The sequence below is a fragment of the Aspergillus brasiliensis genome (genome assembly GCF_001889945.1).
Source record: "Aspergillus brasiliensis CBS 101740 unplaced genomic scaffold ASPBRscaffold_8, whole genome shotgun sequence".
Classification (NCBI taxonomy): domain Eukaryota; kingdom Fungi; phylum Ascomycota; class Eurotiomycetes; order Eurotiales; family Aspergillaceae; genus Aspergillus; species Aspergillus brasiliensis.
In genome coordinates, this window is record NW_027137449.1 from 6,773 (window position 1) to 21,092 (window position 14,320).

Here is a 14,320-nt window from a genome sequence, read left to right on the forward strand (position 1 = left end):
AAGTGGCCACCTTGCTATATATTATTAATATAGAAATCTTTATATTAAGAAATCCTCAATCCAGATTAAATCTCACCGGTTCCTTACCTGGGCAATTCATTACTATGAGCAGAACGACTGGAAGCCAGTCATAACTCTGCTCTCGCGTTTGACGCATCTCCGACTGCTCAATTACGCCGTACGAAATATGTTTCCGACCTCCCTTCAACAGGCCCTTCAACAATTTCACCCAACTTGCCGACTCAACATTTGGAGCCCCCAGTCCCCATCTCTTGATGTTCCAGGTTTAGGGCGCGCTCATCGAGACGTTGGAAAAGAGTTCAAAGAACCCTTTGATCTCAATATTCTACATGCGCCCACTCTCAACACCTTCAAGGCTGCATATACCATCGACAGGCGCCCAGGAAGTGAACCGGAGTGGGTACATGTAGACGAGCCTTTTGCGTTTATCTTCATGGCTCCATATTTGAAGCATCTGATCATCCATGACTCGTGGGCTAGGAGTAAAAACCCGATCATGAAAGTGAAAGCAGAGTGGCAAGACTTTAATGCCAAGGCGAAACCTTCTCCAGCTGCAGTGTGCCTGGACTCTCTAACCGTGACTATTGTCGAACCACATAGACCAGATGAGCACGTCCTTAAAAATATCTCATCAATGGTCGATTTGTCCAGCCTCCGGTCTCTGGATATAGGAGTATATTCGGAACCGACTATGCTATCCCAAGCAGCCTCAATCTTGCTAGGCTTAGAACGTCTTTACGTCCATATGGTTCCATACAATAGGCAGGGGCTGTGGCTTTGGTATAGGCATCCAAAAGATGCTCAGTGGGATATTGAAGAAATGATAACTGCTGTGAACGCATTCAGACCTCTTAAATTCTTGTGTCTACGAGGACTGCGGAGCTTTTCATCCCTAGAACGCATCGTCTCCCACCACGACACATTAGAGGGCCTAAGCCTTGAAGCGTCCGATGAACAGCGCACGATAACACCAGATGGGCACAAATACCCGATCTTCAATGGAGACCACATCCGGTGTATAGCCAAGATATGCCCTCGTCTTGAGGAAGTTCGTCTGCCCCTTCAACGTACCCAGGACAATGCCCACGAGTGCGATCTATACGCGGCTCTTGGGCAGTTCCCCCGCCTTCAAACCGTGATGCTCGACCTCGACTGCGACCCCCGGGACACACCTGATAACCAAGAGTTACCCAGCATCGCCTGCGTTCGCGAAACGCTAATCAATGCCGCTATTGACGAGACGCTCGCTAAGGGAATCTTCGACATTATTTTCTCTCACCAGTCTACGAGGAGACTTAGAAATATGCGCGTGAATGTCATAGGAGGTGAGGATTTCAAACGCGAATTTGAACACGTTATCCGCCAGGTTGGACGGTCCCTTTTGGTCACTCGAGCGGAATTCCATTGCTGGTCCGGAGTTTTCCCTTGGAGAGTTCGTGAGGGGATAATACACTAGCATTGCCTTCATACGTCTAATGTTGTAAAATTTCTTGTATCTCCAAAATCACGTTCCTATTCATACTTGCATTTGTGTGAAGATGCTAAGAGCATGGCTGGACGCAACTGTTGCAGACAGTAGCTCTCTTATATGAAATTTCATCCGATGAATTCCACAAATGCCTTGCGCCGAACTAAAGATTCGGAGTTCAAATATCATAGGACTTGGCTTCTCCTAACTAGCGATTCAAATACTACCAGTGCAAGATGATCGGTCGTGTAGACACTTCAGTCAGACTGACAGTAGTATATATAGCATCATGTTAAAAGCCCTAGACACCATTCCCCACCAAGGCAGTAACAAAACACTCTTGGCCTTGACAGTCGTATTTTCCTAGGGTCTCATCTTGTTCATCTCTTTATCTCAAAGCAGGTCTCGAGGATTCCATGTTTCCAGCCATGAACTGAAAGTGTAAACCTCAAAGTGGCAGGGTAACAGGAATCGCACTGAGAACATCATAAACTGTCAGCCGCCAAGCTCCCCATTATCAGCTCGAGCCATTGGCTCCTTTTGCGTCCCAATGACAGGAATGAAAGAGAACCAAAAGCTCATGGTGCATTGAGTAATAATAACCCTTCTTTTACAGCTATCACGCTTACCACCAAATCGATCCGGGAAGCAGTCATTGAAATATAACAGGATAATTACTAGGCTGAGAAGATCGAAAGAGCCTGTATCATAATGCTTCTTCTTCTTGGCAGTTAATTCCACAACATATTTATTTGGCGTGCCTTCCTTTCAAGTTACAATTATAGGCATAGAGAATCGTAACTAAGAGGTTATACGGCGGGGTGTTGCGCTAATCGTGTGCAAGAACTTTCGTAACAGAACTACAACACGTGGTCTGCCAGCAGGTCAGTCATCTCTGGTTCCTCCGTTGTGGGGGTCACGACAATTGGGCAGCCTGTGCAGCGAATATAAAGTAAGACGGCTATCGTCAAGTTTGGCTTTATCGGTATTAAGATTGGATGTTGTTCTGATGTGCTCAGTCTGCTGAAGTCCTACATGGATTAGAATACGAAGTGGAAGGAGCCCCCATTGTTGGTCAGAAGCTTTCTCCATGAAGTATATTTCCCTCGTTTACAGCTACGGTAGCCTTAGTGGCCGACTCGTACCCTGATGGGAATCCGTTGACAAGAAAGCATATAGGGGATCTTCCTTGACTTCAGATAGACTACGTTCAAAGGAATTGCGAAAGTACTACTATTCATCGGCAAACTTCAATGTCATAAAAAGCAGGCGGTGAAACATCATGAAATTGGCGCAGAGAAAAGCCCCATCACAGTACAACAGCTCGTTAATTTACATTGGGAGGCTTGTAGTAGCGAGGGTTGGAAAGATTATGGCCCCTGTGGCAGTCGCGCTTCGTAACCCTTTAGTGCGCGACTCACAAAGGCAAAGAGAAGACGGCGGAAATTCATACCGGATGTGCGCCCGGATTCGTCGAAGTAGAAGCCACGTACAGGTTTCGTTGATTGTCGCAAAAAGCTAAAGATGAACATGGCATTGTAGTCAAAGATTGCCACATACGGACAATGTTCCGAGTACTTCTGAGCTTGCTTCAAGAGCCAGGTGGCGTTGCTCCGGAGAAGCGTCATGCCATCTGCAGCCATGGCACTTGTCAATTTGGCTTGGAAGTTTTGCTCGTTGACTGCAGCACGCTGGAAGTCGATCTTGCGTATGACGTGGGTATTTTTGATCTCTAGGATAGCCAGCCGAGACAAGAGAACATTCTGTACGTCGTATAAAGACCACTCGACATCGAAGCGGCTCGTACTGCTGGTAGATGTTTTAGTACGACAGACTAGTCGAGTGCCTCCGGGGCATATCTGCTGCAGCGCGATATTAACGGGATGGATAAGTTATAGTGTGGCCAGCCGCAGGACATCGGCTTCAGCCTCCAGTAGATGTATTTGTTCGAGGACTGGCATTCGGGCGTTCAGTTAGCTGCCGGCGCCAATTCGAGGAAAGTAACGCTCAAATAATTTGTGGTATGTCTCAACCTCCTCTTCGAAGTAGACTGCGACTGGGTCCGTATCGATGGTAGAGGAAGCCGTACTTCGAATGACACGGTACGGTTCCCTGAAGGCATATGCCACATCACTTGGTAGTTTTTCATTGAAGGCCGTGACAATGGCTGGTGGGGATGAATTCATGATAAGGAGACAATGGCAGCCAAGAATACTTTGAAAATCTGAGTATCTTAGTGAGGATGTTGAACTGAGAATCTCATACTAGTATTGGGGTTATGTTCATCTTGACGATCAAGTAGCGCCTGGGGCGATTTATATATCATGAGCAGTACGTCATCTTCTATCTGGCATAGGGAACTCCGTAGGCGAGCGATAGCTATTATTAGCCTAGAGACATGTCGTTCAGTAAATGGCGGCTACTGGTCCAGGGTGATAGGTGTGATTTATATATAGGACCATTTTAGTAGATGTGATGAGAGGGATACGAAGATAATCAGTGTTTACAACCCTTGTTGAGTTGTGTGACAAACTTGCAGGGAATCTGGAACGGCGCTTGGAAAATCATTAAGCCGGCCGGCGTGTCTCAAGGGGCGAACCACCGGGTATTCCGTTCCTCCCTTCCTTCCTCAAGCCCACTGCCACCAGGTTCGACCACGATCACAGCTGTCTGGCAACGGGGTCGAATTAGATCAAAGATCTCTGCAGGGACAAGTGTATACGACCATGATATTTTTAGAACCGCACCCGCCTTTGTTCGAGCCTCCATCGACAGAGCTCCCCAAGCCTCCAGTGCCATACACTCTTGGATGGAGGTTCACTGCAGAGTATCATAGCGTCCCAGCTCCAACGCTGGTTACACGAGGCTGCTGCATGAACAGCGAAAGTGATAAGAAAGAGAGAAAGCATTTGAGTCCAGTAGATCGCTGTCTCAAGCGACCCCCGCTACCTGGGGGTAAAGGAAACGATGCTGTCAGGCTAGAAATCCTCCAGCTTCTTAAATGCGGCGACGGCCACAACTCGCAAGTATTCATTGTCCGGCTATTGGCATCAACCTCCCAGTCGCTCCCTCAGGATGGGACAGAACTTGTTGCAAAGATATATGACCCACTTTATTTCAACGATGACGAAGGCCGTCTCAACCCATTTCTCTGCATGGACCAATATTACACCTACGAGGCCAATGTGTACAAAGCCCTTGGCGAATTTCAAGGTCGCGGTATCCCGAGATACTACGGGTCATACTCCTTAGATTTACCCGTGGACTCCAAACGTAATCGGACAGTCAGAATGATCCTCATCGAGCATATTCAAGGAATTACCATGGCCGATGCTGAACCGAAATGGTTCTCTCAGTCTACTCGTCAACATATCCTGAAAGCGATCGTGGACCTCGAAAGCCGGATCTACGAAAAAGACATTTGGCTCATCGATCTGGAGCCACGGAACGTTATAGTCAGCTCCGCAGCGGATAGTCAACCTCGGATTGTGCTTATCGACTTCGGGCATGCTCTTTTCAACCGCCGACGAGACGATCCTCTTGCAATGCAGCTAAACTATTTCTTGGGGCAGTACATTTCACCCCTTCTTCGTTGGAACGATGCGAAAGGGAAAACATTTGCATTCTCAGACTGGATTGACTGGGACTGGGATTGCTGGCTCGAGACAGAGTTTGCACACACAGCCGTCAGCATCACACCGGCAATGAGAGAACGGTGGTCCGACGATTAGGGAATTACCCTAGGTGTTGCTGGTATCCCTAGATCCTGACGCATGCCCTGCCACAGATGCATATATATCAGAGAGGGCAAGGAGCAGGGCAGTCATGAAGATACAAAACAAATACCAGTCGGATTTCGCCGGTCCCATCCACTCCTGTTTTCGTTACTTGCGCCTTGACGTCCTGCGCGCCCGGCAAAGACAGGAGACTATCCTCCACTAATACCCGGACGACGTGCCGTCTTTGAAAGGGTAGATACCTCATTGTGAACCAGCCTTCTGTGCGTGAAAAGAGATATGGCTATTTCCTTCCACTGTCTCACTCAGATAGCAGAGTACGTCCAGGCTTTTGGAGTCCGGGTTCGGTGTGATAGCAATGTATACAGCAAGAAGCCTGTATTGGGGGAAGGTGTATGGGCATCTTATTCTCAGAGACCTCCTGACAATGATGCTTTGGCCCTTTCTGCGTTGGGCTAAAGACCTCGGCGGAAGCTGGCTGGAAGCGCCGGGATAGGTCCGCCAATGGAGGCAGTGTGGAAAGGTGCGGATGAGTGATGTTCATTCAGCTACCGTTTCGATGAAGTGTTTCTCCTTCCCCTGCAGAAATTGGTGGATATATAGAGCCCATTTGACGTCTTCATGAGACTTACAGAAACGTCTCTTCTCTTATCAGACCACCTTTTCTTAATCCTGGTGATATTCCACTTTACGAGCACAACTCGGCCGTTTTCCGCCGACGAAGATAAACTGTGCTGGTTCCCTCGGCAGCGGATCTATTCTGCCTGCAATGAGCTTGATTGTTCTTAGTTAGGGTTAACAGAAAAAGCTCAATACGTGTTGTTAATACTAATCTGCTAGATCTCCGGAATGATGCGGAAGCGGGAATGAGGATTTTTCTTCTAGCTTAACAGCATACGCTTGGAGTGTATTGGCAATGTTCGTCTTGCACGGATTGATTTTATACGCCAGGAGACTTTTGACAGGCTCGACCAGCCATGACCTTGGCACAACGGCCATACTGCCGACGGTACACCACTCCGGGCAGTCCAGCATCTCTGGAGGCATGGAATAGCAGCACGCGTAATACCATACCAGGATGAACGTATTGGTGGTGCTCTGATGCGCATTGTGACACTAGGTCCGACTACAATAACAACTGACACAGGCACCCAGACGTATAACAACGTTATAGAAACCCAACCAATACTTATCACGGCCAGGGCTGTGGGTATTTTCCGCGGGTGTCTGTCAAATCCGACGCTTTTCCACCGTGCACCCATAAGACGCTGTCGGGTAATGAGCATGGATTCGCGTGTGCTGGTGGTAGTTTGAACGACTTTCACGCCCAGGCAAGGGGGTCAATTGTAACAATTGGGATGCAAAAATACGGCGGTGCTTCTCTATTTCGTTCAATAGAACTATATACAGGCGATTATATAGTAGTTTAAGTGACAGTATCCCCATCTTGACACCCACTTCAATTCCCCATTTGACTGCGCATAAAAAAAGAAAGAGAAGACACGTGCATTAACTCTATCAAACAATATAGCTGTCATCTCACATCAAGCTTATCGTGGACACCCCCATTATTCAATTATTTCCCTGCTTGACCCAGCTTACCCTTGACTAAATCCGCCAACAGCACATCACGATCCCCCTCAACCTTCTTCAAGTCGACCTGCGACGTCCACCCATTGACTTTCTTCTTGATATCGTCAACCTTCTCCTCAGATCCGAAATCAAACTTATTCACTTCCATATCGTCAAGCCACGACTTCAACGCGGGGCCTAAATGGTCCATAAAATGGTTGAAGTCTCCCCCGCCACCAAGAGTATTGGTCATGATCGGCCCTGTCAGTGCCCATCGCAGACCGAGACCGGATGTGACGGTTTTGTCTATATGCCATTAGAACCAATTGCACACTTCTAGGGAAAGGATATCGAATACTCACCCAAGTCTTCAGCAGAGACAACCCCCCGTGAAACAAGGCTATAAGCCTCCGCACATATCGCGGCTTGTAACCGATTGGCGATAAAACCAGGAGTTTCCTGATTCACAACCACCGAGTCCTTATCTAGGCTCTTGTAGAAATTGTATGCAGCCGTCACATAATCTTTACCCGTTCCCGGATGAGGAACGACCTCAACGAGAGGCACCAGGTGAGGGGGATTAAATGGATGACCGATGAGTATGCGAGCCGGTTTATTCGTACATTCAGTAACGAACGTCGAAGACGGAAGGCCCGAGGAAGAGGATGCGATGAGGACATGAGGAGGAGTCTTTGCGTCCAAGTGCGCGAATAGACGACGTTTGAAGTCTACTCTTTCTGGTCCATTCTGCCATTCCCATCAGCATAAATCATAACCTGCATACTGAGCTCCATACTATGGGCTGCACTCACCTCCTGAATCAAGTCTACACTTCCGAGGTACGGATCAATATCCTTCACAAATGTGTAATTGTTCAGACAAATGTCCGGAGCAACCGTCGCATTCGGTACAGCGCAGCAATACTCCTGCAAGTAGTCACGCAGTTTGGCCTCGGCTCCTGGCGCTGGGTCCGTTACAATCACTTTGAGGCCCTTGGCGAGGAAGAGTGCCGTCCAGCTGGCTCCGATGACGCCTGCGCCGATTACACCGACTGTTTGGATTGGGGGGGACATTGTGATATTTGATTCTATCTTTTCATTATCGTTCCGGGAGGGTGTTTTAATGATTGTCTTTTAATATAGCCAGCGTCGTCGAGTGACAGTCCGCCAAACTCCGTCATGCTATGGTGGTGGCCAGTGTCAGTTCCTCGGAACGTTTATTCTGTTACCTAATCCGGTAATGCCCACCTCGGAAGCGGCTCGACATGACGACGATCTTCAAAAGAGAATGTTCCCTCGGTCCAGCGAGCGGGAATCAGCCGGCGTTCAGCCGGTCATTCCTCGGAATGACATGATTCATCAAGGGTGAATTGCCCGTTTGGACCAGACCCAGCGGGTTCCGTGGTCTCGGCTTGCCGGATTTGCAGCTCCGAAAGTTCGGGATGCCAATTCTAAAACATCGGAATGGATGTGGATGGGCCCACCCGTGATCTTCAACGGTTTTGAATGGGTCTGGCGTGGGGAGGGAGGTGATGGTCGTACACCGTATAATAGTTACGGTGTCCTCAATTCTTAAGTATTTTCTGCTTTACATTTACTTTAATACTTGCTCTTATACAATTGTTTTGCTTCATAATGGCTTCCTCCCACGAAACGATCCCGAGTACAGACATCTACGGTCCCGGCACTTTTGTCGACAAGGACTTCCTTCCCGCGCCCCAAGATGCTGGCCGCATCTTCGAGTATATCGCCAAGCGTACGCCTGGTTTCACTCAGGACCAAGATCTATGGAAGACTGTCAGCTTCACTGGTTGCGAGCTGCCCGTCATCCCTGGCCCAATTAAGGCTCCTCTTGTCGCTGCTGCCCTGCATGCCATGTGTGGCGTCGTCGCCCACGAGATCATAGAGGATCGCGATGGTACTGCAGCCCGCAATCAGAAGGTGAAAGTGAACACTGATCATGCGGCCATCTGGCTGGGCACCATCTTTGCCGCGTCCGTCGAAGGAAAGGACATGTCTGAGTTGGTTCGGTCGCGCAAGCTACCGTCCCTTTTCGAGCGTGATTTCGAGAAGGGCTGGCAAGCGACGCCCTTGAGACAAAGATCGACTGCAATCTACAAGACCAAGACGCCGGGCGTTTGGTATCAGATCCATGGCTCCCTTAATGCCGCCCCTGTATTGAGCGCCCTCGGAATGGATCCGGAGTACCCAGCCAAGACACCAGACGAAGCTTACGAGTACATCAGTAAGCATGTTGAACAGTGGACGGCAGATGAGCTCGAGATGCTCAACGTCAAGAATGGATTCTGTGGTAGTATCTGCTTCACGCCGCAAGGGTGGGCGGATACGCTGATGGGAAAGAGACTTGCAGAGCACCCGCTGGTCGGTTACTCGCGCCAGTCGCATGCGATACCGACTCCTCCTGTTCCCTTTGCCAAGGTCGCGAACGATAAGCGGCCACTGGCAGGCATCAAAGTGGTGGAGCTGGTCCGGATCATTGCTGGTCCGGTGATTGGTAGTACGTTGGCCGCACTCGGTGCCGACGTCATTCGTGTCAACTGTAGTCGCTTGGTGGATCTCAACGTATGTTACGATTCTTCCTCGTTAAGGATGCGCTGTGCTAATATGAAACCCCAGGTTCTGCAACTTACCCTTAATGCTGGCAAGCGCACCATCGATCTCGACCTGGCGAAGGAGGAGGACAAGTCACGCCTGCGCGAACTCATCGAGGACGCAGATGTCTTCATTCAAGGCTTCCGACCCAATGCGATCGCGAGGAAGGGGTTCGGCGTCAATGATCTGCTCGAAATGGCCGGTAACCGTGGCAAGGGTATCGTCTACGTCGAGGAGAACTGCTACGGCCCCGACGGCCCGTACCACGAGAGACCTGGCTGGCAGCAGATTGGAGATGCTGCGTCTGGCTCGTCGTACGTGATGGGCCGTTCACTGGGCTTCACAGACGGGACAAGCGTCCTCCCCCCGCTGCCCATCTCCGACATGACAACCGGACTTGTGGGAGCATTGGGCGCACTGATGGCTCTCCGGGATCGCTCCCGACACGGAGGCTCGTATCGCGTGACGAGCTCGTTGGTCAAGGCTGACACGATTAACCTGGAGCCTGAGATCGGACTCTACACTCCCGAAGTTGTCGACAAGTGCAGCCAGTTGTTCAAGTGGGGACACATCGGGCCGTCGCAGTTTGTGACAGAAATCCTGCTGGTGGTCATGGATGGGTGGAAGAGTGTTTTCCCTCAGTACTTCAAGGCTGGTCCTGAATCACTGCTCTCCAGCTTCGGTGAGGGGCCTTGGGGTAAGATGGAACTCCTGAAGCCTGTGGTCCAGTTGAGTGACCCCAGCGTAACGCCTCGTTGGTTGACACCTGCCGTGCCTAATTGCTACCATGATCGCAACATCGAATGGTTGTAAACCTTGGATGCCTGGTGCACCATTATGGCAAGCCGTGCAACCCAATTTGGCATATGGCTTCGCAGGCAATCGATTATTGTAGAGCTCATTCTTCTTGCATAGTAGCCAGGGTATCTTTCCCATTATAGACGTGTATAGATTATGTCCTTTCGATAGACCTTATAGACTTTCCTTTCACGAATCCTGCGTAGATTGTACCAATTTTCGTAAGCTGTTGTCAGGGGTGACTGATGATGACCACACGCTCATAGTTCGGTGAAAGAGTTGGTACGTACTGGAGCATCAACATTGAGCCTACAGCCCCCAAGTCTCAGGAAGCGGTGTCTCATCGCCGAGCTGCGCGAAGAACATGGGCCAATTATCCCAGTCGAAGGTATAGTTCTCCACCATTGCTATTTCATCTGCCATGATCGCTGGAGGCTCGTGAGCACCTATGACGAAGTCCTGGACGGTTGTGTTGTCATGACCTCGGGTAACTTGTGGTGCTTCAGGGGGTGCTATGTTTGCTATCGATTCACGCCGGCCAATGCTCTGCTCAATCAGATTTAATGCAGATCGGCACCTCGAGGCCAGCGTGGTATGTTTCTCATAATTTCTGAGAATTTCGCGCGCATGTTGCAGAATGCCTTGCAATCGAGCCGCAGAGAAGTACTCAACAATCTGCGGGGATGATTGAGCTGCAAGCAGATTCGTTACGGCCATGTAGACATCTTCCTACTATTAGCTGATAGCCTTTTCTTACTCTGCGGAGAGTGTAGCTTACATGAGACAGTGTACCAATTGGATGGTAAGATATACGCTTGTTTCTGTCCCGGGGAGTTTCGGACGATGAATTCAATCATGTCAATGGCCGCTTTCGTACAGTTCACTTGGCATTTGAACACGACGTGGGGCATGAGCTGGTCATCTTCTGCGTAAAGACCGGTACCAGGGGCGTTCTCGGACTTCTGTTGATGAATCTGTAGCAGCAGGATCCTAAATAGCAGAAGCCGAACTGAAAGATACCTTCACGTACACACAATGTCAGTGCTTGTGATAATGAGAGTTTTGAAGACGATATTACATACCGGGCTCGTAAGATATTCGCTTCACGAGTGATATGCTTGGTTGGCGTGGGATCTTCTAGTTCCGACGGCATCTGAAAGAATGGGTGCAGGCTACGGGCCCAGTTGATGAGGGCAGAATCGATGCGAAATAAGCTCGCAAATTTGTCGAAAAGCAATGCAGAGCTTTCGTCACGATCATCCACATCTCCAAAGACATGGTGCCGAGCCTTGCTGTCATCAAAGGAATAGAACGTCTCGAGTACTTCTGCTATAATGTGATGTAGTTGGCAAAAGGATATGTAGAAGTTTAGCTTCGATGGTAGACTGATGTTTACGGTGTCATTCCGGGCCTGTGAATTGAGCACTAGCGCGTTCAACCCTTCTTGTGCAACAGATCGAGGAACCTTGAGGGGGCAGCCGAAAGTCATGGCGCAGATTCTATGACGGCTTCAGTACACAAACTCGCGTTTCGGCTCTGATGTCATACCTGTCCATAATAACGCATCCGTTCCAAATCTGACGCGCAAGGTCTCGGTCTTTGGGGTCGTCCATCGCCTCTGTTGTTTCGGGGATATGTAACCCAAGCTCCTGAGCGATATGGATCGCAGTTCCGATAATCCGGAAGCATTTCTGGGGCGCCTTTTCGTGCTGGAGATATACTGTTGTGAGCAAGAGTATTTGAATGATTTCAAAGTTGTACATGTCCATCAGATTATAGGACATCAGCGCCTGAGCTCTTTCAAAGAAGACAACTGAAGACTGATGACGGGAATGCGTCGTCTCCCCCTGAGATGCGACACAAGATGTGGCAAACATGAGATTCAGAAGGCAGTGAAGGGCGATCTCATTCATCGTCAGCTCACCATCCTGGGCCCATAGTGTCTCATATGCCTTTTCGATCGAAGGCCTGTCCAACCAAGGATAGGCGCAGTCGACATAGTCCCAATAGAGGCTCAGAAGGCTATCCGCCTGCTTCCTCGGAGGAACCGCAAACTGCACATCGGCATGTTCTTTGCGAGTGTGCTTCTGCAGCTTTGGCAGACGTCTGAGTGTTTTAGGCAGGATTGGCGTCCGCTTTTGTTTCTTGTTTGCAGGAGTACCTGAGGCGCCTACCTGATCCCCGACATTCTGGAGGAAATGCGCACCACTGGATGCGCCAAACAAGCCGCCGGTCGGCACGAATCCACTGGAGCTGCTGGCAGCATCATCATCGTTGGTTTGTGAGTGGTCATTTGCCAATCGCTCACTTGTGTGCTCACTGCCGTCAGGCTCGCGGTATTCACACGGTGTAATATGCGAGGTCCGTCTCCGTCTCGAGCAAGGGCCGCAGACTAATGCACGATGAGCTTAATTGTCTTCTCCACCGTGGTCTGACAAGGAACGTTATTGGTTGCGTTCGGTCTTACTTGGTCTAGCTCCATCGCACTTTGTTTTCCGGGCCTTGCACACATTGCAGGCAATTCTGATCTTGGCCCGTTTCGGCTTCGGTTCTCTCAGCGTCTGGCCATGTGGGGAAGAATGGCCGGAGTGGAAGGAGAACATCATCGTGGAAGAGGAATGGAATACGTGGAATACGTGACCGAGGACGAGTTTCCGAGTTTCCCTCCGAATTTCTACAATCCATCCGTGCGATTACGTCATCCGCTTCCGTTCCCAATGGGGTCATCCGAGGTGCCGCGGATAGTCGGCATGCATCATCGTCAGTCCCCAAAGCAAGGAACATCAAAGACTCGGTATGCCGGTGGGTCAAGTTGCCGGCTGGAAGGTAGACACTTACTGGCTGAACCCGTTACTATGGAGCGTGATGTACTCGTTGATCAACGTCAATCCCGAGGTTCCGGCTTCACTGTTCCCAATTATATATAGGACCGGTATATGAACTTGCTCTCATCACGTCTCAACTTGAACTTCAACACTACTACTAGTCCTACTTAAACATACCAAAACACATACTACAATGGCACCACGACCTGACCCTCTAACATCCGGACGAGTTTACTTCCTCGACATCGGACTTACCACCTCCGAGCCCAATGGCCGTCTTCTAACCTGCAAGCCCGACGGCTCCGATTTCCGCGAGCTAATCACTCAGCTCAACACCCTGCCGGACGGGATCGCCATCGACGCGGACCGCCAACACATCTACTGGACCAACATGGGAATCCCTTCTGCGAATGACGGATCCATTCAGCGCAGCGATCTGGCGGGGAACAACATCGTCACCATCATCCCCAAGGGATACACCCACACGCCGAAGCAATTGATCATTGCTCCCCGATCCCAGAAGCTGTACTGGTGTGACCGCGAAGGCCGACGGGTCATGCGAGCGAATCTGGACGGGAGTGAGATTGAGGTGCTTTACCGGGCTACTTCGAGTGACGGAACAGATACAGCAGCGACTGTCCTGGACTGGTGCGTGGGCATTGCCGTTGACGAAGAAGCACAATTGGTATATTGGACACAGAAGGGCCCGTCGAAGGGGAACCTTGGCCGGATCTATCGGATGGGAATCGAGATGAGACAGGGCGAGTCGGCGGAGACGAGAACGGATGTTGAGTGTCTCATCAGTGGTCTTCCCGAACCCATCGACTTGGAATTGGACCATGCGTCGAAGACTCTGTACTGGACGGATCGCGGAGATCCGCCTCGGGGAAATACGGTCAACTCGGTGGATCTTTCCAGTGTGTCTGCGAATAAGTTGGAGCCGAAGATTCTGGTGCGCAAGCTTCATGAGGGAATTGGAATTGCGTTGGATACCAAGAACAAGCGTATGTTCTTCGGGGATCTGGGTGGTTCGTTGTACAGTGCCAACTATGATGGATCGTGCAAGAGTACCCTCCTGGCTGATGTCGGGGGTGCAATCACCGGTGTGGCCTATGTTGGGTAATTATCATCATCATCATCATCATCATCATAGAGTATTATAGAGTTGAGCTAGAAAGCCCTGTATATAAGCAATTGTCATCCATTTAATCCTTTCACGCTGCCTTCGGAAACTGTAGTGTCCTGCTGGACGGGCTTTGCTCTACGGATATCATCGGATTTACGGAG

At 50.0% G+C, this 14,320-nt stretch overlaps 8 protein-coding genes across 8 annotated transcripts; 4 read left to right on the forward strand and 4 right to left on the reverse strand.

Annotated features, from left to right (window-relative positions):
- Positions 1–70: 70 nt before the first annotated feature.
- On the forward strand, positions 71–1,477 carry ASPBRDRAFT_129431 (uncharacterized protein; the record flags this gene model as incomplete). Its single annotated transcript, XM_067618136.1, has 1 exon — positions 71–1,477. A coding segment is annotated over one exon (1,407 nt), but the record flags the coding sequence as incomplete, so codon positions are not given.
- Positions 1,478–2,859: 1,382 nt separating this feature from the next.
- Positions 2,860–3,675, reverse strand: ASPBRDRAFT_31185 (uncharacterized protein; the record flags this gene model as incomplete). The annotated part of the gene is made up of 2 exons (XM_067622873.1): positions 2,860–3,348; positions 3,523–3,675. The coding sequence occupies 2 exons, from the start codon at positions 3,673–3,675 to the stop codon at positions 2,860–2,862; spliced, it is 642 nt and encodes a 213-aa protein (XP_067477519.1).
- A 540-nt stretch (positions 3,676–4,215) lies between these two features.
- On the forward strand, positions 4,216–5,220 carry ASPBRDRAFT_56092 (uncharacterized protein; the record flags this gene model as incomplete). Its single annotated transcript, XM_067627489.1, has 1 exon — positions 4,216–5,220. One exon carries the CDS (start codon positions 4,216–4,218, stop codon positions 5,218–5,220), a length of 1,005 nt encoding a protein of 334 aa, XP_067477520.1.
- A 718-nt stretch (positions 5,221–5,938) lies between these two features.
- ASPBRDRAFT_616049 (uncharacterized protein) lies at positions 5,939–6,715 on the reverse strand. The gene has a single exon (XM_067628322.1). The coding sequence runs from the start codon at positions 6,510–6,512 to the stop codon at positions 6,108–6,110; it is 405 nt and encodes a 134-aa protein (XP_067477521.1). The 5' UTR covers positions 6,513–6,715; the 3' UTR covers positions 5,939–6,107.
- Positions 6,716–6,802: 87 nt separating this feature from the next.
- ASPBRDRAFT_196995 (uncharacterized protein) lies at positions 6,803–7,871 on the reverse strand (the record flags this gene model as incomplete). The annotated part of the gene is made up of 3 exons (XM_067621048.1): positions 6,803–7,104; positions 7,161–7,545; positions 7,611–7,871. 3 exons carry the CDS (start codon positions 7,869–7,871, stop codon positions 6,803–6,805), a joined length of 948 nt encoding a protein of 315 aa, XP_067477522.1.
- Positions 7,872–8,319: 448 nt separating this feature from the next.
- On the forward strand, positions 8,320–10,375 carry ASPBRDRAFT_44445 (uncharacterized protein). Its single transcript, XM_067625199.1, has one exon. The coding sequence runs from the start codon at positions 8,433–8,435 to the stop codon at positions 10,221–10,223; it is 1,791 nt and encodes a 596-aa protein (XP_067477523.1). The 5' UTR covers positions 8,320–8,432; the 3' UTR covers positions 10,224–10,375.
- On the reverse strand, positions 10,325–12,837 carry ASPBRDRAFT_616062 (Zn(II)2Cys6 transcription factor). Its single transcript, XM_067628324.1, has 6 exons — positions 12,676–12,837; positions 11,757–12,600; positions 11,291–11,707; positions 10,987–11,228; positions 10,499–10,933; positions 10,325–10,406 (listed from the first exon to the last, which is right to left on the reverse strand). The coding sequence occupies exons 1-5, from the start codon at positions 12,812–12,814 to the stop codon at positions 10,518–10,520; spliced, it is 2,058 nt and encodes a 685-aa protein (XP_067477524.1). The 5' UTR covers positions 12,815–12,837; the 3' UTR covers positions 10,325–10,406; positions 10,499–10,517.
- Positions 12,838–13,138: 301 nt separating this feature from the next.
- Positions 13,139–14,156, forward strand: ASPBRDRAFT_66430 (YncE family protein; the record flags this gene model as incomplete). The annotated part of the gene is made up of 1 exon (XM_067628716.1): positions 13,139–14,156. The coding sequence occupies exon 1, from the start codon at positions 13,227–13,229 to the stop codon at positions 14,154–14,156; it is 930 nt and encodes a 309-aa protein (XP_067477525.1). The 5' UTR covers positions 13,139–13,226.
- Between the last annotated feature and the right edge of the window lie 164 nt (positions 14,157–14,320).